This window comes from Podarcis cretensis (assembly GCF_951804945.1).
Source record: "Podarcis cretensis genome assembly, chromosome: 4".
Classification (NCBI taxonomy): domain Eukaryota; kingdom Metazoa; phylum Chordata; class Lepidosauria; order Squamata; family Lacertidae; genus Podarcis; species Podarcis cretensis.
In genome coordinates this window covers 27,537,144-27,560,452 of record NC_137173.1, presented here as the reverse complement: position 1 = coordinate 27,560,452, position 23,309 = coordinate 27,537,144, and the positions used below count along the sequence as shown (strand labels likewise).

At 42.9% G+C, this 23,309-nt stretch overlaps 1 protein-coding gene across 1 annotated transcript in view; it reads left to right on the top strand.

The window, feature by feature from the left end:
- SLC7A1 (solute carrier family 7 member 1) overlaps nucleotides 1–21,477 on the top strand; it is a 41,683-nt gene extending 20,206 nt beyond the window's left edge. The window contains exons 3-12 of the mRNA XM_079974281.1: nucleotides 867–1,025; nucleotides 2,865–3,021; nucleotides 6,055–6,173; nucleotides 9,784–10,006; nucleotides 10,900–11,039; nucleotides 11,749–11,851; nucleotides 12,328–12,539; nucleotides 13,518–13,684; nucleotides 14,653–14,761; nucleotides 15,205–21,477. Of these exons, the coding sequence (XP_079830407.1) occupies nucleotides 867–1,025; nucleotides 2,865–3,021; nucleotides 6,055–6,173; nucleotides 9,784–10,006; nucleotides 10,900–11,039; nucleotides 11,749–11,851; nucleotides 12,328–12,539; nucleotides 13,518–13,684; nucleotides 14,653–14,761; nucleotides 15,205–15,314 (1,499 nt within the window). The 3' untranslated portion in view covers nucleotides 15,315–21,477. The remainder of the gene's footprint in view (nucleotides 1–866; nucleotides 1,026–2,864; nucleotides 3,022–6,054; nucleotides 6,174–9,783; nucleotides 10,007–10,899; nucleotides 11,040–11,748; nucleotides 11,852–12,327; nucleotides 12,540–13,517; nucleotides 13,685–14,652; nucleotides 14,762–15,204) is intronic.
- Nucleotides 21,478–23,309: the final 1,832 nt, after the last annotated feature.

Genomic DNA, 23,309 nt, shown 5'->3' with positions numbered 1-23,309 from the left:
GATGTTTAAATTTCGATAGAAAAGAAGCCAGAGGCGTATTTATCAGGCATTTTAGGCAAAGACATACTACAGGATAAGAAAATATTATTCTTATATGCCACAGCCGTAGCCAGACTATTACTTGCTAGAAACTGGCAAGGGGATACTATCCCCACAAAGGAAGATTGGATAAATAAATTATATGAATTTATAGGATTAGCCAAACTAACAGCAGCCATAAGAAATCAGTCTAATCCGAGTCTAAGGAAGGAATGGCAATGTTTTGAAGATTATATGAAGAAACACTGTTCTAAAGAAAACATATTGATATGCTTAGATCAAGTATGTAAAGAGGAACTAAATCAAGGTAAAATTATTATTAGAAATAAAATGGTCAACATAAGGACACAATGTAAATAAGTGTATGCAGTAAAGAACGTCGAGTTGTGGTGGAGGAAAGTCACATGGGTGCAAAATATAGTTGTTTATTAGTATATATGAGTTCGGGTTTGGTAAAAAATGGTTTATGAATTGTAACTATGTCTTTCATTTTCTTTCTGTTTGTGAATAATAATAATAAAAAATGTTTATCCCGGGGAGGGGGGGAATAGTTGCCAACGGTCTCCAATCCCCGACCCTAATGCCTTGTATTATCAACTTGAAGAATCCATGTTAGGATTGACAACAGTCCCTGTGTTGTTCCGGCATATAAATCACAGCGCGAGAAGTCTCTGCCCCAAATCTTCCACTGTTAATTTCTTTGATTTACAATTGCATCACATAACCAATTGTGGTTTTTTATATTTAACAAATTACCCTGAAATCAATGGATATAGTGTGATATTAACTAAGCAACTAAGCAACTCCCAATTTTTATTCTCTGACAGGGACATCAAGTGTGGCCCGAGCATGGAGCGCAACGTTTGACGAACTCATAGGCAAGCATATTGGAATGTTCTTCCAACAGTACATGTCCATGAATGCTCCTGGTATTCTAGCAAAATATCCAGACGTCTTTTCTGTTTTCATTATCCTGATCTTAACAGGTAAGACAGAGAGAGAAAGCTGGTTTGGGAAGTTTTTCTGGACTAAGAATTTGTTGTCCTTCTGCATTCTCTTTGTTGGCAATCCCAGGAAGAGCAAACACCCTAGCCTTGTTTTCAAAGCTGCTTTGTTTGCCTCAAGTGTCAGATTGACCTATTGGAAAGCTAGCAGAGTTAGGACTGCAGCAGCCATCTTCCCTTTGAAATTGCTTTGATAAAAGAAGGCGCAGTAGGCGCTTTAGTGGAAATGGGTGTCAGGCAGCAACAATGCTTATTACCCTAGAGGAGGCGGCAAGCTGGAAGTCTTCAGACGCTGCAGAAGAACTTGGATTTGTTAACTTCAACAGTCTGCCAATTCCTTTAGAGCTCCAGCCAGGAAGATGTGGGGAAAGAAGACAGGGCTGCCATCATGCTGGTGGATGGCTGTTTATCTTACAAGAGTCAAAACATTGAAACGCTGTATGGACTTTATTTATTTAGTGAGTGCAGAATTTATTCTTTTAAAAAAGGAGAAACCACCCAGCCTTGAAGACGCATGCAAAATGTGCTGGATATGAAACTGCACAAACTAATTTTCTCCCTGGTATATTTTGGCATTTGTGGAACAGTGGCCTGGTTGAACTTGTGAGTGGAATGCTATTGTGGAAAATAAAAGCCTCCAAAGTTTGTTTTTTATGCCTGGAGCTTCTTGTGTAGGCCCTCTAGTTTGTGGCCATTCACAGCGTTCCTCAACCTAGTGCCCTCCAGGTGTTGTTTGACTGCAGTTAGAACCATCCCTGTCCACTAGTTATGCTGGCTGGGGCTGATGGGATTTTATGTAAAAAAATCTGGAGGGCGGGAAAAGCCTCTGTGGAGGAGTTACAGCAATAGCTTCCGGGCAGTAGCATTGCTTCCATTTTCCAGGAGGGACGTGGCCAGGACTGAAGAGATGCCCTGGAGGAGACAATTTGATGCTCCTGCTGGTGCACCCAGGCAGCCACTGCCTTGCCCCATCCTCTCTTGTTAAGTGGCAAAAGCACTACTGGCTGGGAGACACTTGCTATGGCTCCATCCACAGGTTGAGCCACTCCTGTACCAGGTTAGAGAATGCTGCCTTGGAGTTGCAATGTTGCCTTCAATGTGGGCGTATTCATAGCGTACTACAATGAGTGAAGAAGTCAATTGATTTGTCCATTCAGAGTATTTTCTAATACTCCTGAATGGGCAAACTGGTTGACTTCTTCAATTGAATTGGCCCTAAAAGGAAGACCAAACTAACCCAACATTTCTCTAAAGTCCCATATTTAATTGTTAAAAACTCTGTAGATTGTTTCTGTTTCTCGAACCTCTCAGGAGATTTTATTGATTTGTTTGTAACCATTTATAAACCGCTTAATATTTTCACAGTATTTAAGTGGTGTACAGTTCTTTTAAAGAAACAATAGCATTAATAATGCAGCCTAAAACCAATAAAACGGAGATTAGGGGATTCAAACATACAGATCAGGTTCTGATTGTGCAGGTCACGGAAAGCCTGGGCAAAAAAACCAAAGGTGGAATTCGTATGCCCCTCTCCGTAATTTCTGTGGGGAAGGATGGTTATTGCAAATGAGGAGGAAGAGATGAGAAGAACTGAAGCAAACGAGTAAGAGGGAGTATGTGAGCTCAGCATGTTTATGACTGCAAGACTGTATTTGCTTGTAATGTCTGAATCGAGCCTTGGGGCAACTCACTGTGCTAAAAATAATGTAACAGGTTAGCAGCATGGCAAATTGTGCACCCAGGAAAGCGCTGATCTTCCCAGAGACAAAATACCTTTGCTGTTGAGAGAGCTTGTCTAATTATCCACTGTACATTTTCTAGGACTTCTAACTTTTGGTGTGAAAGAATCTGCCATGGTTAACAAAGTGTTCACCTGTATCAACGTCCTTGTCCTGGGCTTTGTGATAGTGTCGGGGTTTGTGAAGGGATCAATTAAACACTGGCAGATCCCAGAAAACATCTCGGATCCTTCACACAAGTAGGTTCAATTTTATTTTAACATGCAGTAACACATGTTTGTAGGCTTATTTGCTAGAATCCTTCAGAAATTCAATCTATGAGTCTGCCTCAATATTTCCAGTAGCAGAGGACTCCTCCTCTTACCATCTCCTATGAAACACTGTGAGGGTTCTTCTCAACCGTGCTAGGGTACACAGAGTGCCCTTTGGCTCAGGACACCGGCCCCTGCCCTGTTTCCTAGGACCAGAACTTCTCTGCTGAGTTTGACTGCCAGGAGCAGGGTCTGATCTGCAATGCTGCTTTTATATAGCACTGCTCTTCATGTGTGTTAATTGGCCCATGTTTTAAATGTTTGGATATATTGCTGCGATTGTTGTTTTTAGTTCAACTGTTGTATATCTTCTACACATCTTCTGAGGCCCTTCTTTGTGTGCCTCCTCCTTGAGAGATCCGGAGCGTGGCAACACGAGAATGGGCCTTTTCTGCAGTGGCTCATCCTGTCTGTGGAACGCTCTCCCTAGAGAAGTTCGACTGGCGCCTTCATTATACACCTTTAGGCGCCAGGCAAAAATGTTCCTTTTTAACCAGGCCTTTGGTTGATTTGATTGACACCCTATGCTCTTTAAAAATGTTTTTTTTGGGGGGGGAGTTATTGGATGGCTGTTTTTATTTTGGTTATGGATGTTGTGGTTTTATATTTTGATTTTATTCTGTAAACCACCCTGAGATCTGCAGGTATAGGGTGGTATATAAATTCTATTATTATTATTATTATTATTATTATTATTAATTATATTTCCGGAGGCAGTCCACAAATCCTTCTATAAATAAATATCTTGAGAGGCTGGTGATGTAATGCCACCTTCCTTTCACGCCTGCTACTTGCACTTTCCTCCACTTTCGTCTTTTAGGGAAACATTTCCTTTGCTTAGGAATAGTGGTGACAGCCGTATAGAGATGCTTTGCATTTTCATTCTGGGCTGTGCAGTAGAGTCCTTCTAAGTACATCTGTTGGGCATTCATCACCCAGTCTTGCATAACTGGATTTAGGAGTTGTTGCTAGATTTACGTAACAATGCCTCTTGGCTATGCTTGAGTTAATTAAGCATGTCTGTGACGTTTGGAAACAAAATATAGGCCTTTTAAATTGGATGGGGCATGGAGTTTTTGAAAAGAAATGGGTCCATCCAGGAGATAGAACGTTTCTCCATATGGATTTCGTGCAAGGGCTAGCCTCTGTAAGTGATTGGTTCAGAACCATGGTTGAACCAGAATGGGATGGCAGAGAGAGAAAAGGTGTTGCTCCACTCACCATTGACTTTGGCCCTGCCCACGGCCAGCATGTGGCTATGACAAGTCATTGCTGGGGAAATTATGGGGGAAAGTTTCTCTGTCCCTGTCAAGTGACTGAGGGTGGAATACAATTAAGTGGCCATTGCTTAATTGGAGTTGGCACTTTCAACCAACTTGCTAGTCTTTAAGGAGCCACAATTCTGTTTTTGCGGGGCAGACTTGTTCAACACAAACAGTTTGTGTATAGATTGTTCTATGCAGCACAGAGCCAAAGCACTCTGCTATTGAATGCACAAAGAAAAATAGTAAAACATTGAGCCTACTTGGAACAAAATGAACTAGGAACAAACGCTCTGGCAACTGCATATGATTATTTTGGGCGTCGTAGTGAAGGCCTTGCCAGGCTAAAATTATTGAGGACACATTCAGTACAGAATTAGGGTCCAAGCCAGCTTTCCCCAACCTGCTGCCCTACAACTCCCATCAGCCCCAGCTGTGCTGGCTGGGACTGTTCTAGTCCAAAACATCTGGAGGGCACCAGGTTGGGGGAAGGCTGGTCTAAGTGAAGAACTTCTGAGGTGTCCTTTTGATTTTCTTGCACTGCTCTTTGTGAATTTAAGCTCCGTATCCTTTGGCCAAAACCTCTGAAGAAGCAGTCAGATGTTTCAAATCTTCTCTGTGACTTACAAAGTTTTGCTAGATTTAACAATAGGAAATCAAAAATTCTTTTTGAAAAATAGTTTCTGAATGGTTTCAAAAACATTTTGCAAATTAGCCTACCTGTATTGTGGTTGCTGCTGCTGCTGCTGCTGCTGCTGCTGTTGTTGTTGTTGATGATGATGATAATAATAATAATAATAATTAATAAATTAATCTCCAGATAATAACAAAATGTGTTACTCAACCCTATCTGTGCCTACTTGGAAGTAAGTCCCACTGATTTTAATATAATTTCCTGTGTCTACTGGGAGTATTATAGCCTTCATGTGCTATGGTTTGTGATGATCTCAAATCTACAGGTTTTGTACTTTTAGCAGGGTATAGAGCCCCCAAAGTTTGCTAAATGGCTTAAACGTTAATAGTCAGTGCCTTGCCCCAAAGAATTTTGAGAACTGTGCTTTGGACAGGGGTTGGAGTGGGCAGAATACAGATCTAAGAAGAAGAGTTTGGATTTGATATCCCACTTTATCACTACCCGAAGGAGTCTCAAAGCGGCTAACATTCTCCTTTCCCTTCCTCCCCCACAACAAACACTCTGTGAGGTGAGTGGGGCTGAGAGACTTCAGAGAAGTGTGACTGGCCCAAGGTCACTCAGCAGCTGCATGTGGAGGAGCAGAGACGCAAACCCGGTTCACCAGATTATGAGTCCACCGCTCTTAACCACTACACCACACTGGCTCTCTAAGTGTCTCTACCAATCTACAGTTCTCAAGTTTCATTGAGGGACGCCATGACAGTTAAACTATGCTTGATTGGACCCAAAAGCGTGTCCGATCTACTATCCTGTTTTCTATAATGGCCAGTCAGACACCTGTGGGAAGCCCAGATCAGGACATGAGGGCAGTAATCCTCACCTGCAACTAAAACTGGTGTAAAATCAGCATACATCTCTACTGTAGATGGACCATTGATGTGTCAACTGCATGTCTTCTTGGAGGCAATTCTTCCTCTTGAAATCATCAGTGTGTTGCAAACTGTCCTTTGAATCTACTAGTCTTGTTGAGAGGAATAACCTACATCTCTTGTTGCCTGTTTTTAGTGAAACCATTCCAGAACATGGTGTTGGTGGGTTTATGCCCTATGGATTATCTGGAGTTCTTTCGGGGGCAGCAACATGCTTTTATGCATTTGTGGGATTTGACTGCATTGCCACCACAGGTAAGGACCCAGGACTCACAGTGAATAAATACTGTACTTCATTATGAATTATGCCCACAGTTCGGCCTTCTTTGTATGTTGCTGGTCATGAGATCACAAAGATTGGGGAATGGGGGCCAAAGGGAAACGTGGCAGTTCTTCCCTCATTAGCAAAGTTGTGTGTGGACACCCATAAGCCGCAGCAGTCCTGCAAAGAGGAATGAAAGTAATAGCTGAAGAACTACTAGTTGATAGATTGTCTTTTAACTAATTGCTTTTGTTTACTAAATGTACTTTCTGTACAAGGGAGCCCTTTTAAAGATCAGAAGGTGATAACTTAACAAAGAACAGTCACTTCTTGCTCACCCACTCAGTGTTTGGGGAAAGGGATTTTTTAAAAAAATGTTTACATTAAATTTGTGAAACAAAGCAAACAGTTTTTTGATTCTGTTCTCCAAATCGGCTGCCTTTCTGTGGTCGTGGCTTTAAACACTCCAGCCATGCTTGCACACAACAATAAGCAAGGGTTTCTTGCTTACCATGGTTTACTGTGGAACAAGCACTGTGCTACTTCTTTCTGCCTGATCCCGCCTTCCCTGGTGCAAGCGGGATAAATATATCAGGAAGTTCTGACTTCCTGCTGCATCCAAAACAGAGATTATGGTTTGGGAGCAGATGGCAGCATAGTGCTTTTCCATGGCAAACCATAATAAGCCAGAAATCAGAAAACCTGTGAACACCAGCATTGTCTTGCCAGTCAGAAGATGTGTACCCTTTCTTCAGAGCACCTACAGTGCTTAAGCCTCTTCTGCAAGGCATAGATGTGGCCAGGATACACCAAAGTTTGTCTGGGCTATTTTTCTTTTGTTCAAGAAAATATACTTTTTGGTACGCATGTGGAATCTCTTTCCATAAAGCTAACAACCTGCCTGGTTTTCATGGCTTGAGTACAATTTCAGTTAATTTAATTGTACTGAGCTGTAGCCAATTTCAGAGTAGACCATTTAAACAGATGGATATGTCTAATATTGGTCCATTGATTTCAGCGGGTCTTCTGCGTCAAACTACTGGGTAAAGTTCACTGATTATATCATGCAGCTGCCATGGAGAGTTGATAAGTTAAGGGCTAAATGACCAAAAATGCCTAAAATATTTTAAGTTTGACCTTTTCTTACACCCCAAGGCTCTAGTCTGTCTTCTTATCACTCTTCCCCTTCCTTCCTTCCTTCCTTCCTTCCTTCCTTCCTTCCTTCCTTCTAGTCAAGGTTGACTTTTGTTTCAGTTCTGCCAACTTCCTTGTGCAGTTTAGGCCACTGGGACTTGGTTCACACATCACATTAAACTATAGTTGAAATAAATTGTGGCTTAATTTGAATGAGCAGAGTTCTTAGATACCATTTGTGGTTTTATGGGAGAGGAGCAAACCACAAGTCCAGGTATGGACAACATGACAAGCCAGGCTATGGCTTGTTTCTCAGCAGCAAGGCAGGAACAGGAGAAGAGTGAAGTGTTGGGTGATTTTGACAGCATACACCAGTTCAATGTTTCCACTGTGTTCTTTATCATAAGAATGCAGTAAAAGTGAACTACTCACACACTGCAAGATTCAACAGGCGCTCAATGCAGACTCCTTTTCTGGGAGGAGATTTAGCCTTACAAGTCTATAATGTTAGGTGGATTTAAAACTAGCAAAGTCCTGTAGATCCACATTAGATGTTAAGGGTTAGTCTGTGGATTCAGCAGAATCAAATGGTAAAGTGTGACCTTCATGCTGTATGTGATCTCATGTTTGCGTGAATGCCTCCTTGTGACACAAACTTCCTGCATGTCCTGTGTCTGGTCTTTTGTAATGGATATGATCAGAACTTGCTAAGTTGTGCATGATAACTTGACCTCTGATGAGTTTATCTCCCAGGTGCAGAATTATAGCCAATTATGCTTTTTTGAGCCGGATTCTAGATGCCTATGAAGCGTTAATCTCTTAATCTGATCATAACCCCTCTTCTGCAATATGTAAAAACCCACTTGCTTTTATATTTAGATATCATGCAATATGGTTGTCATTTTTTAAAAAGGCAATTCCATCAACGGAATTAAATGCACATATTGCAAAATGTCAGTACGATTACACTATTTTAGGTACTGAAGGAAATAAGATTTCTATGTAATTGCTTAATAGGTTACATGCATATCCGAAGAAGAGTTCATTAAATTTCTTTCTTATCAAATTAGTTTGGGGAAGAAAGGATTCAGTACATCTGTGTGACATGCACAATAGCAGTCACCTCAAGGAGTTCCAAATTGCAGTCATTATTATTTTGTTCAGCCTTCCTTGATTATTGTTGTGCAGTGCCATCCTGTACACATCTACGCAGGAGTAATCCCCATAGAATTCAGTAGGATACTCCCAGGTACATGTGTATAGCACAGCATTCATAGTAGAGCATGTCAACTAATCAGTTGAATTTTGCACAGTCTGAGACAAGGGTTAAGAGCTTCCTTTGAGAGAGGACTCTGCATTTTATTCTCACTTTCTTTCTCTGGTTTTATTTTTGTTTAGATTAGCTTCCTTTATCTTATTGTATTATGAAAAAAGCTTTAATAAAACCTTATTTTTGAATAAAATGCACAGTAGATTGTTGCTGTTGACCATCGTATGACCCGCAGGTGAATGAGTTTACTGAAAAGCTTTTTTAAATTATTGTGTTCCCTTAGAACAGGGGTGGGAGGTGGGTGGGCAGAAGGTAAATTTGGATTTACCGATATATCTCTTGGCAATTTACTGAAGGTTGCCAAGGATTTCCAGCTCTCTGTTGTTTCACAATAGCAAGTGAAAATTGATGGGGGTGGTGTGGAAAACTGGTCTTCAGAATCTGGTCCCTGTACTAATCATTTCTCTCTCAGCTTCCATAAACCCCACTTGCAAAATAGGAGCATAAATTGGTTGCCATTGGCCATGTCTTCATGCTGATCTACTGCACCTCAGTAGGTTTATACTGCCTTAGTTAATTGCCTTAATCATTAGAGACACCATTTTGCAACTGTTCCTCTTCTCCCTCTGCCCCCCAACACCAACACCCTTGTTTTGCACCCGGCACCTGCTGCCTATGGTAAAAAACAGCAGCACCCAAAGCAGATCCCACATGGCTAAATTTGCCTATCTGTGCCTTCAAAGATCTTAGGTTCCATTAAAAAAATTAAAAATGTTTAGCTCTCATAGTTGATAAATATCAACAAAAGTTGTAGGGAAAATATTTTTTTCATATTTAATTTCTCATAGATTGTGTATTTTGTTACTGTAAAACAGTTTGGGACACCTTGATAGGTAAAGCAATACAATGCAGTATATATACACAACTATAATAAAGCTAAAAATTTGACTCTGCAAAATAATATTTTAAAGAACAAGAGAGGAAATGGCATCTTAACAAGTAAACAGCCCCTTCAAAAACTCCCTGCAATTGAAGCTTCTTGGCACCCCTTGAATTGAGGGAGAATATAGGTTCAGCTCCCCCCCCCCCATTATTTCATCGGGTTGCAAGGGGGAGATAACGGCTAAAAGAAAGGATTGATCCCACTCATTGTTTCTGTAATAACATTTTCAGTCTTTGTGGCTGTTTTCTTTTCGTAGGTGAGGAAGTGAAAAATCCCCAGAAAGCAATTCCAATAGGAATCGTTGCATCGCTTCTGATTTGCTTTGTTGCATACTTCGGTGTGTCGGCTGCTCTTACCCTCATGATGCCTTACTACATGTTAGATAAAAACAGCCCCCTGCCTGTTGCTTTTAAGTATGTGGGATGGGATGGTGCAAACTATGCAGTGGCTGTTGGTTCACTCTGTGCCTTATCCACAAGGTAAGATGCTGGGGCTTCCTTTGCTACTTGCTCAGTGGGGTTTGTGCTCACCTGCCCTGTTGTTCTAAGACGTAAATGCCCAGAATACAAAGACCCTTTGAGATTGCTTGTGTTCGCCTTGGCCTCATTTCACAATGTCATAGATGCAGATTGTGGGGAGGGGGGGAGAGAGGGGGGGGCTTTTAAAAAAATCCCTCCCATGATAGGTGAAGGGTTGTAGCTCAGTGATACAGGAGTGCTTCCTTTGCCTGCAAGATACACTGTCCCTGTTATCTCCCAGAAATGGTGGGGAAGAACGCCGTCTGAAAACTTTTGAAATCTTTTGGTGGCCAGCATGGATGAATGTTCTTCCACCTTGACTCCCCAGATGTTGCTGAACTACAGTTCTCATCATCCCTGGCCATTGGCTAAGATTAAATATATGGGTGACCCAAGGCTGAGGAACACTGGCATAGACAGTTCTGAGCTAGAGGGTCACTGGTGTCACTCAGTCTAAGGGCAGTGACCTAACACCAGCCTTGCTATGGAGTAAAATATGAACCATTTCTTTGTAGGAGCTTATATGGCTCAGCTGATATGGCTGGCTAACTGGGTTTAGAATAAGTTGGGATACCTGATGTTTCTAAGGCTGTTTTGTGCATCCTGTGGCCCTTGGGAATGGGAAGGAAGGAGAAACATCTAGATCTCGCAACTGCAAGATGGCAAAACCTTTCCTTTGTCTTCCATTGCTCGATAAATTACAAATCCCTTCTTTAGGTGCTGGTGTTGGTTTCCTAGAGAAAGTAATTTCCCTTAAAGTAGAGATAAAGACTCTATGGCTAGATTGTTTTTGCAGTGATGGTTTGCCTCGTGAATGCAAGATGAGCTTAGGTGATGCCCTTGTCTCTTTCTAGTCTCCTTGGCTCCATGTTTCCAATGCCAAGAGTTATTTACGCTATGGCAGAAGATGGACTACTGTTCAAGTTCTTGGCTCGTGTTAATGAGAAGACAAAGACTCCCATGATGGCTACAATAACCTCGGGAGCTATTGCTGGTGAGACCCCAAGATTCGTGAAGAAAGGACTGAGTAGCTAATCCTGTTTTAAAATGAGCAGATTGAGCTAACACCCCAGTCATCGGCACATTCTCATTAGTTCCTCAAATAAAGCACTTAAGTGTTATGCAAGGAGAATGCCTTGTACTTTCTAGAGTTTAGTGTTGCGATTGCATCTCATCTTGGAATTGCTTCAGGCAGTTCCTTTGTCTGTTGCATCATGCAAAGAATTGGACCAGGATTAAAACATACCCACATGTACTCTTACTGTTTTTTGCTGTTTCCTCTGCCAAGCAGAGCCTCTGTTTAATAAGCAGCCTTCAACAGACTGCTGCTGTTTGTGAAAACAGGACGAGCAAATCTCTTCCGGGGTTTAAATGCTCTTTTTTTGAATGCTGGCCTTGGTATTCATATTTATTTGTGTGGAAAATCAGGCTTCTAAAAGTCACAGGGTGCTTCCACAGATACAAAATGCCCCCTGCTTTAGGAGCAGGGTTTTAGGGCAGGGAGAAGAGCTGTTGTGGTCGTCTCCACTGCCTTCTCTTACGCCTTTATTTAACACTTCTTTAAGGCACGGGACTCCTGTCTTTCTCTTGGGTTGCTTGGAATGAAAGTGTGAATAAGGAGTGAACTGTCATGGCTAACTAGTCTTATATATGAAATGGATTTACCCCACTGCATTATCTGTCTCTTCTTCGTCTCCCACCAGCTGTCATGGCCTTTCTCTTGGACCTGAAGGATCTTGTAGATCTTATGTCCATTGGGACGCTTCTTGCTTACTCCTTGGTGGCTGCCTGCGTGTTGGTGCTAAGGTATGGCACAACGTTTCTGTGTTACAGAGCAGAGAAGATGGTTCTCAAGTGTTCCAGATGCTATTTATTTAAAAATTCCAAAATTGGGACAATGGTGTGTGTGTTTTTAGGCCAACCAAAACATCATAATATAGTGTGCAAGCTTCAGAACTGTCCTGAACTCTTCATCAGACTAGTTCAGGGATGTGTCACCTTTTTCTCTCCCCCCCCAGTGCCACATTCACCCTTGGCCCAATCCTACAGCTTGTAGGTGTGACTCACTGGCCGTGCTCTTTCCTGCTGGGGATACTGAGCAATATTCTAGACAGCCACTGGCTTAGAAGATTTAAGTGGTATTTAGCAACCCTCTCCTTCCGAGTCACTGTTTTCAATGCCTGGGAATCAGTTTGGGAAGAAAACATAATTAGGTGAGACTCTCTTATAGTTACAGGTGATAGGATGGGGCTTAATGTGGTCCAATTCTTTTTTTCTCTTAGGTACCAACCGGAGCAGCCGAACTTGGCGTACCAGATGGCTAGTACAAATGATGAGGCAGACAACAACGAGTCCGTGAGCACCAGTGAATCTCAGACTGCATTTCTGCCTGAAAAGGGAGAGAAGTTCTCCTTAAAAGCTTTTTTCCGCCCCCAAAATACTAATCCTTCCAAACTCTCTGGGTCCGTAGTAAATGTCTCCTCCTGCATCATAGGTAAGAGTTGGTTTCATGTGTGCAATTGTTAATTTATTCTGCTCTGGCCTTTCTCCGAACATGTGACATTGATAATGTGGTTAGTTCTCTATAACGCATGCAGCTGCAGCTTCATTTTGTAAGGTTGACTTGCAAAACTCCCATAAAACGTAGTGTATGGGTTTGTTTAAATACCGGGAGCTGCCACTTTTTAGATCCTTTGTCAAGACCTAATTCTCCGTTAGAATTTTCTGGTGCCCTCCAGATCTAATTGTACAACAACTGACCACTGACCATGCTGGCTGATGGGAGTTGAGGCTGGTGACACCAGCATTGGGGATGGTTAAGAGAGTCTGCACACTTACGGCCTGTGAACTCTGGTTGCAGTCATATAATTTTGTGCCCCCCAGTCTATATCAGAAGATTAATCCCCGGGGCTTGGAAGAGCATCAGAATATGGTTTTGAATGAGCAGCCAGAAATGAACTTGCATCCGTGTTGGCTGTACATATAGAAGCCTATAGGCTATATAGTGCCGTGATAGAGCATCTGATTTACATGCAGAAGGTCCTGGGTTCAGTCCCCTGCATCTCCACATAGAGCTGCCTGGAGAGCTGCTGCCAGTCTGAGCAGAGAACCCTGAGCTAGGTGGACTATTGATCTGTCTTAGAATGAGTCTGCTCCCTGTGTTCCTTTTGTTGGATTGGGACATAAGATCGTACTGGTGGAGAGCGGAGTTGGAAATGGATTTGACCCATCCACCTACTTGCAGCATCTCTTGCTGAAACATATAGGAACAGGGGCAGACTTGCCCCAGAACATTTGTGCATGCACAGATTTAGGATCAAAACTACAGAACCTTGCAATGCGTCGCTGCATTTGCTACGAACTTTACTGTTCTTGGCTTGATTTTAAAATTACCGTTGCTTTTGTATTCAGTCTTTCCCTCCCGCCACCAAATCAGCGCAGCAAACATTTGTTCCATGTGTCTTGTTTCCAGGTGTTCTTATCGTCACCTTCTGTAGCTGGACTGTCCTTGGCAAAGATGCTCTGAAGAATGGGACCCCGTGGGCTATTGCTCTGCTTGTGGCCGTTTTCCTCCTCTGCTTCTTCTTCACAGTGATTATCTGGAGACAACCTGAAAGTAAAACCAAGCTCTCGTTTAAGGCAAGTGGTCTGCAAGGAATGGGCTGGGGTGGTTGTGGGTTGGGGAAGCAGTCGGAGTCTCTGTTGGCTCCATGCATGGAAAGAGAGATTAATGGAGGTTAACCTGCTTTTTCTAGAAGGGCAGGAATTAGCAAGGCATGGGCAGGGGGAGAGGAGGCGCAGAGCAAACTTTCCCACGCAGATTGGCTATGTGCACCTCCAGCTTGACCTTCAGCACTCCCAATATTCCTTTCTTTTGCTTCTCATCTGGCAATCTGTCTATTTATGTTTAATAGCGGCCAGGCAGAGGGTATGCAAGGCTGCGTTTCTTTTTTTGGCAATCTCAGCGTAATCTCCAAAAGCACCAGCTCCACACTTTGAGATGCAGCCCCTGGAAAGGAGCTCTTGTTCTCTCTTTTCACTGAGCTGCAAAAAAGGGAAAAAAAGCCCCACCAAACTTGTATTTCAGCCTTCTTTCTTTCTACAGACTTTTAACCCTGAAAAGGGGGTGGGTGGGGATTTTTAAGTACCCTTTGCTTTTCTCTCTCTCTCTAAAAAGAGAGAGTACCCCAAATACTCCTCCCCCAGCTAAGTACTAGTTTTAAAAGTTATACATGGCTTTTCCATTTTTATTTTTTAAAGCAAAGGTCCCAGGTGATGTGAAATAAAATAGTAAAGCCAAATGCTCCAACAGCATCTGGAAGGCAAAATTAAACTAACAGCAGACATGAATTCCATTTCCAGAGGAACTTCCTGGATGATGTTATTGCTCTTTTAAATTGCTAATGAATTTTTTACAGGGCCAGTTTTAGGTACCAGCTGAAAGCAAATGATATTCTCATATGCCCCTCCATTGGCAATGTGATATAGGAGGCTCAGTCGTCACAAATGGATTGTGCAACCACACATCGATAATGTGGTGTTGGGAACTGGCTTGTCCAAAAATGCCATCCAGAGGCACAACAACCTGGTTTCTGTTCTTTTTCCAGGTCCCCTTTCTTCCCATCCTTCCGATCTTGAGCATCTTTGTGAATGTTTATCTCATGATGCAGCTGGATGTTGGCACGTGGATACGATTTGCTATCTGGATGGTGATAGGTGAGTTTGCAACTGGGTTTCTGACCATGCAGAATGATGGAATTCTTTAAAAAAATATACTTATTCTAAACAGAAGGAAGTTGTGAACAGTGCTACAAGATTTTATTGGTTCCTGAAACAGAGTCCAAATGCCCCCTCCCCACTGCTATAGGGCCAGTCCTTCCAGAGGTCTTGTAGCACCATTCAGACACCAGCTTCTGCCTTCATCTATTGACCACCCTCCGTGGTTCTGCCTACTGCAAGTTGCTGCATCCTGCCGGGGGACAGGGCTGGGCTTGGTTCTGACCTTATATGTGGCATAACCAGGTGGTGGCATTGCTGATTGGAAGACATCAGGCGTTTTCAGTGGGAGGGATTAAACAGGTGTAATGCTTTGGCTTGTGTACTGTCGGATAACTTCATGCTCTCTCCAACGCTGTGCCCCTTTACCTCCCTCCCTCCAGGTCTGCTTATTTATTTTACCTATGGCATGTGGCACAGTGTGGAGGCGTCTTACTCAGCACCGATGGATACAGAACGAAGTACGGACAACAACGTGGATAGTTGCAAATGATTGGCAGCCTGGTTCCGCTAAAGGACACCTGAGAGCATCCTCTACAGGGAAGGGTGCTTTCCTCTCTGGGACCCTGAAGTATTTTGTTCTGTGGAGTATCAGGTGGGCTTCCATGTCCCACTGCTGCCCCTTGCAGCTTGCTTTTACCTTGGTAGTACAGTTATAAGGGATCACAAGGAAAAAGCCAGGCCTCTGGCACACTTCCAACAACACTGTTATCTGATGCCGGCAGCTTCCCCTCCCTTGTCATAAGTATATTGAAAGATAACAACTTATCAGTGTGCCAGTTCACTTCCAATGCTGCTATGAGACCAAGCCTTACAGAGGCCCTGCAAAGTAATTCCCCAGGTACTGTCCTTGGATTCAAGTGAAGCAGACTTCGTACTGTCTCCAAAGTCACCTGTGTTGGACCACAAAAACCAAGGGGCCTTGCCTAAATGAAAACAACGCCCCAACCCGCCCCAACCGCCTGTGTGTTAGCAAAACACCCTGCCCCTTGCAGGACTGATCTGATTGAGAAAAGGACTTGGTGGTGTTATTTAATCATTGTACTTGACTTATTTTATGCAGGCAACTCCTGCGCTTTGAAATGCAACGTTGCAACAGTCTTCTGTAGGGTAGTGGCTTGCAGGCTGAATTCTATCTGTTGTGACACAAAGTACTTCGTTTAGGCAGCTAACAGACCGTGCTGCTTTTACGAGAAAAGCTTCTAGCTCATGGTATAATTCTATGTAGAAAAGTGGTTGCTTGTTTGTCCCCAGGGTATATAAATCTGCAAAATTAGGAGTTACTGGCCAGAGTTTAGTGCTTTCCCTTTCTCATCTTGCTCCTCTGTGAGGTGGGCCTCCAGTGTTCCTTGAAGCTGAGAGAAAGCAACGTATGCAACCTTGAATTAATCCATTTCGGAGATGGGATTTGAACCCTGGTCTGCTGGGTCCAGCTCCCAACACTGTTACATTTTGAAATAACTTATTTTTGTGGGGAGGGAGCTTCTGCCAAACTTCGTTCTTCTGGTGCAGGGTAAGATACAGCATTAGTTCATGGAAGATTTCGGACAAATGTGTCGTCTTTGAAGTCAAAACTATAGTGGCTTTTCACCTGTCCTGCGAGGGCTAGCTTTTCTCTAGAGAAGAGGGAGAAGCATGCAACACTCAGAAGCAAAAGGGAGTGTGCAGTGATAATTTACTGTGCTCAATAGACAAGTTCTTGCTCCTGCAGCTGTATGGCAGTTTACCTGCTGAGTGCTGCTTTTGTGCAATGAACTCTTTGAGATGCCACCTTAGCCATGCTGAACTCCAAATAGGATTTCGTGCTGTTTCCAAAGAGTGTTGGCACAGGCATGCAGCTTGAGCGATGCATCTTAATAACTAGCAGAAGCTTCTTGTCCTTCTAAAGCCACCTGTCAGCCTTCCTGTTGAGTGCGGGTGTGGAAGAAGGTTGGCTTTTTTTGTACCTATGCATAGACTACCCCTTGGTAACCTGGGGCCAGCTGGCTGGGATGCAAGGGAGTTGTTGTCCAAAACCTCTGGAAGGCCAGAGGGTTGCCAAAGGATGGCATAGACAGAGAGCCACCTCTTTGTAAAAAGAAAAGGAAGAAAAAGTGGGTTTCCAAAAGAAACATCAAGTTCATGCAGATCCTTGCTGTAAAAAATAATCCATTGTAAATATTGTAGCTTATTATTATTATTATTATTATTTTATTAATATTATTATTTTTTCATTGCTGTTCTCTTGGAAACCTGATTTTATTTTTTATTTTATATTTATGTCTAGCCGCTTTATATCTTGCCATTGAGGCAAATTGTGTGAACTTAGAAGAAGGGGAAATCTTTATTTTTTGGGAGGGTTGATCCTATTTTATGTGAGGGATTTCTGAGGGGGGAAATGTTCCTTTGGGGGTGCCCCCCAGGTTCTGCTGTTTTGGTTTGGCACTTCTTCACTGCTATCGCTTGGCCCTGCAACATCCCTTGAGGTCATAATTACAGAAGGCCTGTGGTGTTGGGAGTTGCAGTATCTGGAGGGCACCAGCTTGGGGAAGGCTGTTGGGGGGGCAGTATGAGGGTGACCTGCATTACGGCACATGGAAGACTTGATTAGCTGGTAAACAAAAGGCCACAAGTGGCCCTTGAGGTGAGCATGACTGATTCCTGGGCAGTGTACAAAAGATTCCTCTCCTGTGAAAGGTTTTCTCCTTCTCTCATTAGACTAGAATTCACGGACATGCAATCAAGCGGGACGTTGTAAGATTCAGGACAGACCAAAGATGGTACTTTTTCACACAGCACGTCTTTGAAACCATGAATTTCACTTCCATAAGATTAGAGATGGGAAGGCCTGGAAAAACCCGGAAAAATTGGGGGAAAACCCAGGGGTTTTTTTTCCCAAAGCCATTTTTCTGGGAAAAAATTGCTTTGGGGAAAAAATTGGGGGGGACACTGGTGTCCCCCCCCATTTTTCTGGTTTTCCCCCCAAGCCTTCCCATCTCTAATCTTATGGGAGTGATACAGCGACAGCCACTGACTTGGATGGTTGTGGAAGAGAATTAGGCAAATTCATGGAGAATGTGGTTTGCAGTGGCAGCTAGCCATGGTGGCTCTGCCCTGCCTCTGCTCTCAGAGAAACAGTCGCTGGGAATCACTGGTGGGAAAAGTGCTGTTGTACTTGAGTCCTGTTTGTAGGCTTCCCATAGGTATCTGGTTATTTTTTAAATTAAATTTCTATACCACCCTTCATCTGAAGATCACAGGGCGGCTTGCAATATTACACTCAAATATTTCATGGCTCCAGTATTCTTGAAAGGCCGTTTGCCGATGGTAGCTTAGCCCTCTCTAACGGGCTAAGGTGCCATGTGCCTTTCTGGTTTTTATAGCAGTGATTGGCCATGGTGAGGACAGAACAGGCAGCCTGCTAGCCTGATCCAACAGGAACCATTTTGTGGTTCCTCTTAGCCCTTCCGCATGTCTGACAGGCAGAAGCCTACGTGTGTAGAACTCTGCCTGCCTGTTCTTATAGATCCTGGAACTCTGCACAAACAGCCGTCCACTCTGGTCCAGGGTCTGCAAAAGCCTATGTGTCTGCAGTTCCCTTACCTCAGCATCTGCATTAATTCTTTTAGATTTGTTCCAATGGATCGGTCAATTTCTTCTCTGTGCCTTTTTAAAAGGCTCATTCTTCTACTACATGCTGTCTTGGAACTTCCAGCTTATCTAATTAGGACGTCCACAGTCCCATGTTACAGAGATTGTGGCTTAGTTGCAGCTTCAGCTCAGATCCCCAGTTATCAGTTGCTCGCCAGTTGTCTGTTGCGTACTCCCACATAGAAATCACTTCTATGTAGGCTTTGTCCATGTGGAATTCCGTGTCCTCGGTTCATCTGTCGTCACCTTTGCCAATCTAGCACCTTCCAGATGTTTGGGACCACAACCTCCATCAGCTGCAGTTGGAGGGGGCCAGACTGGCAAAGACTGTTCTGTAGCCCCTTGGATTGATTTGTAAAATGTACTCTAATGTGAAGCTGCCCTTGAAGAAGGCTCTGAAACTGTTCTCAAGGCACTGCCAGTTATCAGGCTAACAGTCTGACGTTGCTGGAAGTTAGGTTTCTAGTTCAAATCAAGGTTCTGGTCATCATCTCTAAAGACCTATGTGACAGGGACCCCAACTTAACCTTAGGAGGCGTCTTCTCTCTAACAAACTTCCCTTGCTGCATATTCCACATGAGTTGGATATGAAGTTAGTACCTGTGGCAGGTACTGGGTCCTTAACTCTGGGAAGTAGCTTCCTGTGTTCTGAGCGTCAAAGTCTAGACATTGATAACAGTTCTAATGCAGCAAGTTTTTAGCAGTAAACTTTTATGATCTAGCATAGCTGTAGTTTTGTCATTCGGTAGCTTATTTTAGAACTCATTTTATGTATTTATTTCTCCGAACAGGAGGGAAAAACAGGGTAAACATCTCACAAAAGAAGCATTAAGTTTTGTACTGTATATCAGCAATTCGTGTGCGTGTCTAACATGGAATTCATGCAAATCCCCCACCCCAGGGAAATGATTAGAGGTCGGAATCCTGACCATGCTTAAAGGAGTGCTGAGTGTATGTGTGATGTAGAGAGCCAGTGTGGTGTAGTGGTTAAGAGCGGTAGTCTCGTAATCTAGGGAACCGGGTTCGCGTCTCCGCTCCTCCACATGCAGCTGCTGGGTGACCTTGGGCCAGTCACACTTCTTTGAAGTCTCTCAGCCCCACTCACCTCACAGAGTGTTTGTTGTGGGGGAGGAAGGAAAAGGAGAATGTTAGCCGCTTTGAGACTCCTGGAGTGTATGTGTGATGTCATATGCTACTTCCTTTAAAAAAATAAAATTCAATTTTCTAGGCTAGTGGCTCTCCTCCTCATCTGCTTGCTTCAATTCAGGTGGTGGGATGCTGTTGGACTCCAACTCCCACCAACCCCAGCCAATGGTTAGGGATGATGGGAATTGTGTACCTCCAGGTGTTGCAGGACTACAGATCCCCCACCCTTGTTCTCAGTAGTGTTGAAACTGGAACCAGGTAGGCTGCACTTGCATAAATATTGACACTAGTTGAGTTTCTACTCGGTCCCTCTTCCTATGGTGTGTAACAGCTCAGAGAGGAGATGTGGTGCCTGGACAATTCTACCTATTCCTGTTGGACGATTTCGCTAGTACCAACAGGGATCGCTAAATCTCTCTGCTGTGCTTACCCCTGTACTGTTGCCACTGCCAGGCCCTTGCATGGTTGAAGATGGGAGGTGCTCAGGACGTGGAATGTAAACTTCTGCTTATTGGTGTAGGATTTTGCCACTTGGGGTGGGGATGGAAGATTAGATAGGCTGTGTTGCCCTCACCCCTGAAGCCTAAATGTAAATACATGCAAAGCTTGAGTTTGGTGAAAACCTGATTGCTGCTGCTGCTGCTGCTGCAGGCTTGCTATTGTAAAGAACAGGCCAACATTTACTGGAGCTTGTCTTTGTAAATAAGTGGGAAACTTTTTATTTTTGTTATGTTTAAATAAGAAGGTGGTTTTGTACAGCTGCTGGGACACTTTGTTGTATATAAAGCTGTATTCTGAAGCCTTCTGTGTTAACGCTCAGAAGAAAAAGACCGAACAGGTATCTTACTTTGTATGAGGTCTTTCACTTCATTGCAGGAGGTTGGGCAAAATGACCATCAAGGTCCCTTCCAACTCCTCAATTCTATATGGTTCTATAACAGAACAGCCTGTCCAAAGTAGCCTCTGGAATCAATGGAAGCCACCACCACTTCCTTCAGGAATTGTCTCATTTTCACTGTCTCTGTTAGATCATTTTTCTCCCTGAAGGGCACAAGCCCAGTATGGAAGGGGACATGTGTGCAAACCCTGAAGTCAGCAAGAGTGAATATGCCTAATGTGTACCCTGACCTGATGCCTGTTTCACTTGGAAGATGGTTTTAAGTGAGTTCAGCAGGACTTCCTTCTAGTTGGGTGTGCATAGAATTTGAAACCCTAGGCTAGGATCACACCCAACCATGGCACAGGAACACAGCTGGGGATTTGGTTAAAATCACCCATATAGAAGGAACTTTGGAAGAGCACGGCACTACGTTTAAACCTGTGGCTTCATTCCAGCTGTAAAAGTTCACAAGGTGGATCATGGAGACCAAAGATCCAACAAAAAGTAATAAAAGTTGGTTTTCCAGTTAATTTTTCACCTTTTGCCCACAAAGTTGCTAATTATTAGAGAGAGAAAATAACCAGTATTAGAAAAACATAGACACTGGGTAGATTCATGTTACAATGCTTTACATACAATCACTAATTGCCCATTTTTCTGATCTTTTGCAGCTTCAGTCATTTATGGAATGGGCAATTTTTTTTCCTCTCTCTCTCCCAACCATTATATACAGTAGTGGCCAAAATTGTGGAAACCTTTAGGAAAAAGTGTAGTTCTGAGGTTTGATGACTCGTAACACCATTTTATTTTGGATTAATACTATAAAATTATATATCAGTGGAAAGATATGTAATGCAACAAGTTTTGTTCAATTATCTGTATTCTATCAAAAGTTATAGCCAAATAACCAGAAAAAGGAAGCACAACTTGCTTAGGTTGATATGCAGTCGCTTTCCTTCATTTGAATGTAGCCAGTGAGCATGAGGGTTTAGAGAGCCAATCAGGTGTTATGAGTCATCAAACCTCGGAAATACACTTTTCCGAAAAGGTTCCCACAATTTTGGACACTAATGTATATAATGGGAGGGAGAGAGGGAGGGAGGGAGGGAGGGAGAGAGAGAGAGAGAGAGAGAGAGAGAGAGAGAGAGAGAGAGAAACTGCCCATTCCATAAATGATTGAAGCTGCAAAGGATCAGAAAAACGGGCAATTAGTGATTGTATGTAAAGCATGGTAACATGAATCTACCCAGTGTCTATGCTTTTCTAATATTGCTCATTATTAGAGAGAGAAAATAACCAATTTTGTGGGCAAAAGATGAACAATTAACTGGAAAACCAACTTTCATTACTTTTGTTGGATCTATGGTCTCCATGATCCTCTCATTCACAGCTTGATGTTCCTTGGCCTACAGTCTACATTGTAGTCCTAGCACCTGTTCAGTGTTGATTTGCCCTACAGTCTCATTATCATTACAGTGTTACATTGAAATTAAGAGGTGGCGACCTATGGTGAAGTGTTCTCAAGTACTTCAGCTGATGGGCTATGAGATGTGATGTCCAATCAAACCTAACATTTGTATAGCAGAGGCTCACAGTTTATTGATCTGGAACATTAGGGGTTCATATTACTAGTTAAGTAAAATTGACACCGAGGAAGGGAGTTAAAAATTCTAGAAATTCTTGCCGATTGCAAGGTCAAATCCAGAGACTAGTGTGTTTCATTGTGTTTGCTGTTAGTAATATGTGGCAGTAACCCTTGCATAGTGGCCTTTGTAGCTGGGGTTGCACATTTCAATCTGTGCTGTAAGATGGAGAGAGGAAATGCATTATTACCCAGATTATGCAATGCTCATCAAGATTGCATTGGCAATATCAGATGTGGGTGTGCACCCAAATTCTATTCCAATCCACATCTGTTGTATATTGAATTCCTAATACAGCACAGGGAACCATGCATGCATTCCACCAGGGTATCCATGCATATAACACCCCGTTGCATTTGTATAGATTGCACAAGAGAGCATGAGATGGCTGACAATTTCTGTTTGAACATTTTACAAATTAACCTTAGTGTAACCTTGACTAGGCTTCACAAGTTCTGGTGATAGCAAAGTGAATATTTTATGCTTTTTGAATGTAACCCAATTGCATGTTCATTAGTTTCCGTTGAAGCCAATGGTGTTCATGTGCATATCATTTGTACACACTTGAAGTTGCTGCATTTTGAACTGTCCTGTAAAAGTATTACTATTCAGTGCTACTTTGGAGTTCGTTCTAAAAGGTTACGTTTTTTTAATTTGCAAATGTTGGGAAGAGTTACTTCTGTCTTTTAAGTGCAGAGGGTGCCGGAATACCCACAGGTTAGCGTTTATGTGCTGATGTATCAAGTGTGAGGACTGGGCTGTATGTGTTATAGGCACATACTGCCCCCCCTCCATGGGACTTCAGCACCATCATTTAGCTGTTTGTCCATATAACTTTGTTTTGACAACTTCATGAATCCATCTCAGAAGATGCATCCATTACAAAGGTTGTCTGGCATTTGTTACGTGTGTACATCTTTAACAGGTGCTTTCATGTGCTAGTCCTTGGTATGTTGTACTTCCAAAGCAAAGGCCAAATGTTGCAGGAACAATGCCTGTTAGTAACAATCCATATATTTCCTCAGGGTTTATATCCTCCTTCTTGGCACAAGTCCCAATAAAAAATGTTATGCCGAGATAATGAAACTCTTAGACAGTGGCCTGGTTTTCACATAGCGTTAAGCCATGGTTTGTTTAGCTTAACTATGGTTTGTTTTTACATCCAAGCCCACCCCTGCCAACTAATTAG